The following is a 4534-nucleotide window of genomic DNA, read 5'->3' on the forward strand; positions in this document are numbered from 1 at the left end:
TATGTCCAAAATCACAACCGAAAATCACCAACAATACATATATGCATCCACCATATTAATCAAGCAATCTATTCAAGAAAAATACAAAGAAAATCTGGAAGTACACTAATGAAATGTTAACGGATGAGTGAGGATGAATAAAATGCATTGGGGATACCAAAATAAGTGGTTGGGTAGTTTAAAATAAAGCAAACATACTTTTATGTTACCAAGAAAATTCTCAAAATCTGTATTTGAACTTGGAGCGTGTAAAAGTGGTTCAAAAAGGACGAACTGGGTAAAACTCATAAAATATGAAACGTAGCCAGATGAGTTGAGTTTAACAACCAACTGGAATTACTCAAAAATAATGAACCAAATGAAAGATATGATCTTTCTACTGAAACTGGTCAAAACTGTAAATTTGTCTGAATATTTTATGAACTTTGACAATTTTTATCTCCTAAACCAAAAGGCTCCAGGAGGTTATACTTGGTGGAAAGTAATTTCAATGTGTCCATGCCTTCAAATAAATTTTTGGTTTTTTTCTGAAGGTTATATCACTGAGAACTTTTGTAAAACATTTCAAGTCGCACAACAGCAACCATTCTGACCTGTTTTAGTTTAGAAATTTTTAGAGGTAGCAAAACAATGTCTAAAAATTATGTAAAAATTTACAAAATTATAAGACACATATAAGTTGCTCCACAAAAATCAGGAAGGTCCAAATAATTCTTCTTGACCCCAAAATAGTAGCTAACATTTCGTAAAAATAAAGTATAAAAAAGAAAATTCGTAAGTAATCTTAAAAATGGCATAATGGGCTATGTAATGAACTAAGAACCATAATGGGCCAACCCAGCCCAAATAATCAACCCATAAAACCACTAATCAGTGGGCCCACCTAGCCCAAAAAGTATATAGCCCAATAACCAATATAACCCATTAAGCACATAACCCAAATAAGGTAAAACCCAACAACTAATGTAAGCCCAAACATTTAAAAGTCCATGACACTTTGGCCCAATTGAGAATGGCCCATAACACCTAAACAAATTTCATGAACCAATTAATCATAAGACAAATCAAAAAATATACGAGTTGAAGATAAGTGTAATCAAAATAAAACAAAGATAATAAAGTGAGATATACATAAGTAATTATGTTAATCAAACCATATTGATATCACAAATGCTAATTCATGCTAAAATCGGTTACACATCAAATGATGAATAAGGATAATATAACTTAATATTGTATTTCTATATGATAACCTAATATGCCAAGTGAAACTACAAATAAAGCCAAGTTACCGAGAACCTAACAACTTATAACTACGCATGTAATGAAAGTAACATTTTACACCATCAATCTCTACAACCAAAATGATGCGAGTGTTACCAATATACTTGGATCCCACAATTGATAGCAACATAATGAAAATGGCATTTCTAAGTGATGGCTTAAGATAGGAACTTACGTATATTAGTCCTATCGTAGGGATAGTCTTGGCTTGAAATATGATGGAGGAACATAATGGATATATGGTCAAGGAAGCTATAGATGGGAAGTACCCATTTTGGATAGATAAGTATAATATGCGGCATATCAAGGTGAGTCATAGCCCCCTTTCAAACTCTTTATGTGTTTTACTTTCGGGGTGAAAAACATGATAATTAAAATTACTTTCTATATAAATGAAATGATTCTTTGAAAGAATGTTTACAATATGGGAATTATTTGTATGTTCAATGTGTTGTATATTATATGATGAGCTTGAGTACTGTCAAACTGTTTCACCTCGGTTCACTACTAATAGCTCTTCGAGAGGCCTGTAGTTTGAGAGTTGCGCAACTAGGACTTGTCCCCTCACCCAACGCGAAACGGTGGGATGTTTGGTTTGCCTTTGTGACGACCTTCATTCCCAGTCCGACCACGCGGTGCTCTAAGTACTATATCAGTGGTCATTTCTATGCCATGCCCCCTTCTATTATTATAATTAATATTACTGTTACACGTGATTGACGGCACGTGTTTCTTATTATCTTGGACATAACCGGTTTTAGTAGTGGCTCAAGCATTTACTCATCAAAAATCACATGAATTATGCCCTTGTGGCTAAATGAAATTGATATTAAATTATGCTTTGTGGCCAAATGAAATTGATATTAAAATTATGCCCTTGTGGCTAAATGAAATTGATATTAATATTGTCGATAATTGGAAATTGTTTGAACATACGGGTTTGGTATCGTCCCTCATATGAAATCTTGAAAGTCATTGAAATTGGAGATATTGAAAAGAATTTGATAACCGAATGATTTTGGTATGGTATACGATTAATCGATTTATATACTTTTCTCTCATGATGATTTGACAAATAAGAACTTTGAAATTTTACCATGAATTTTTCCAAGTCTTGATATGACATTATGGTATCTGGAAAACTTGATAATATGATATGAAAATTTTGTCGGTCATATGGTTTGGATATTTCGAAATGTAATAGTAATCTGTTTTCTAAGTATTAAAATGGTTATGTACCAAGATTTATATAAAAACCTATGCACTCACCAACTACGTTTTCGTAGTTGACACTTTTTCTTCATGCTTTTCAGGAATTAGCATAAGCTTTGAGGATTTATATGCATCATGATTGTTTGCATTGCACTTTGGAGTCGAATATCAAACCTTGTGATGGGCAATGGAATCCGCCTTGATCGTTGTAGTATACTATTCATGTGCTTGATATTTGTTTCGTGAACTTAATATTCAAGTATGGTGGACGCATTTGTACTTGGAAATTGGTTCACATGCTTGTACATTTGTAAATTCCTTTTTATCAAATAAAGCTATGGTGAATGTTATTTATAATCCTTGTTTTGAATACTCGACTTTCTGTACATCTCATCATTCCGCCTTAGTTGGGGTGTTACAACCATAACATTGATCCTCCATTTAATTAATAATGTCAGGCCGCAAATCATGAATATAGCGATAAGAATTGCTCATTCTCAACTTAAGATAGCTACAATGACAAGAAAAACATTCTCGACTTAAATCGAAAATGGCCATGATGAATTAGTTGGATTCATGTCGATCCTTCCGATTAATGCTTTTTCACCAATATTCCTCTCGGTAATTATAGTAGCCTCAATAACCAAACGACTGATCTGAGTTACCACCAGACGTGTAGCATTGCAAAGACCACGTTGCAGATTTATATTACGTAATAATATGATTGGGCACCGACCTTTAACTCAAGCTTATGATTTGGAACCCCAGAAAATCGCAACGTATTAAGAAATTCAGGCGGGTACATGATCTTCATTTCTTCCAAGTTTTCTGTGGTGGGACATATCTCATCCGTACTATACAATTCCACCAAATCAGATGGCGTGGTTTTAAGTTCATGAGAATTAATTTGATCAACGACATCATTAGTTGGACAGAGGATGCACCGCTCTTTCAAGTACTCAATATCGTTGATTATGTTTGAAAGATCAGGGTATGTACTTGACACAATAGCAGTGGTAGGGTTATCTGATATGGGAATTAAAAGGTCATCTGGAATGGTAATCCCTGTAGCATCGTCTTCATGGGCAAGTTTGATAGCAAGAAGAGTACCATCCCCCATGTCTAAATACCATTTGTTAAAACACATCATTTGATCCACATCTGCAACATCAAGCGATGGATCACAAAGCCTCATGTTTACAGATAAAACGAATACTCTACAACTACCCCATATCGCAGCTGACTTGTTTACAGATGCAACAACGACATCACCCCTCCGTGCATTTTTGATGACCAGTAAAATTTGTCTCAAGTCACCCCCAAGAACCATAGCTTTTCCACCAAGCACTTGGGTTTCAGCAATGGGTTTATCCAGCTTACAAATATCTCGAAAAGTTCTATCAACTGATTCAAAAGCATGCCTATGTTGTAAAGGAGCCTCGTCCCAAATGATTAGTTCTGACACTCGGATTAACTCAACAAGATCTGAAATGACATCAATTCCACAACACGATTCGTTGTCAATTTCTACAGGTATACGAAACCTTGAATGTAATGTTCGGCCGCCTGATAACACCAATGATGCAATACCAGAAGATGCAACAAATAATACAATTTTCCCAAGGGAGCGTATCTGAGCTATAATTGTTCTCCACAAATAGGTTTTTACCGGTACCACCACTTCCATAAACAAAAAAAGGCCCCTATTTTGGGCATCTACAGATAGCATGATGTTATCATACACTTCCTTTTGCGATGTATTTAATCCACTATACAAAGTGGACCATAAATCCCTTTCTTCGTTGACCATGTACCTTCTTTCATCGGCTATCAGTTTGTTTCTTCCGAATTGAATCAGTTCATGATTAACTTGGGGAAGGCCTGGAAAATTGCTCAACGACCTATTATTAGCATTTAATATTGTCTCTATCTTTTGGAGGGTGAAATTTTCAATCTCCTCATCAGTAAAGATGACTTCTTGATTCCGTAATCGTAACCGCTGATTGAAAAAAATCTTTTGAAAGATAAGGAAGACCAT

At 34.8% G+C, this 4534-nt stretch overlaps 1 protein-coding gene across 1 annotated transcript; it reads right to left on the bottom strand.

Annotated features, from left to right (window-relative positions):
* Window positions 1–3199: 3199 nt before the first annotated feature.
* LOC122604237 lies at window positions 3200–4534 on the bottom strand. The gene has a single exon (XM_043777128.1). It carries the CDS (start codon window positions 4532–4534, stop codon window positions 3200–3202), a length of 1335 nt encoding a protein of 444 aa, XP_043633063.1.

Source organism: Erigeron canadensis, chromosome 6, assembly GCF_010389155.1.
Source record: "Erigeron canadensis isolate Cc75 chromosome 6, C_canadensis_v1, whole genome shotgun sequence".
Lineage (NCBI taxonomy): Eukaryota > Viridiplantae > Streptophyta > Magnoliopsida > Asterales > Asteraceae > Erigeron > Erigeron canadensis.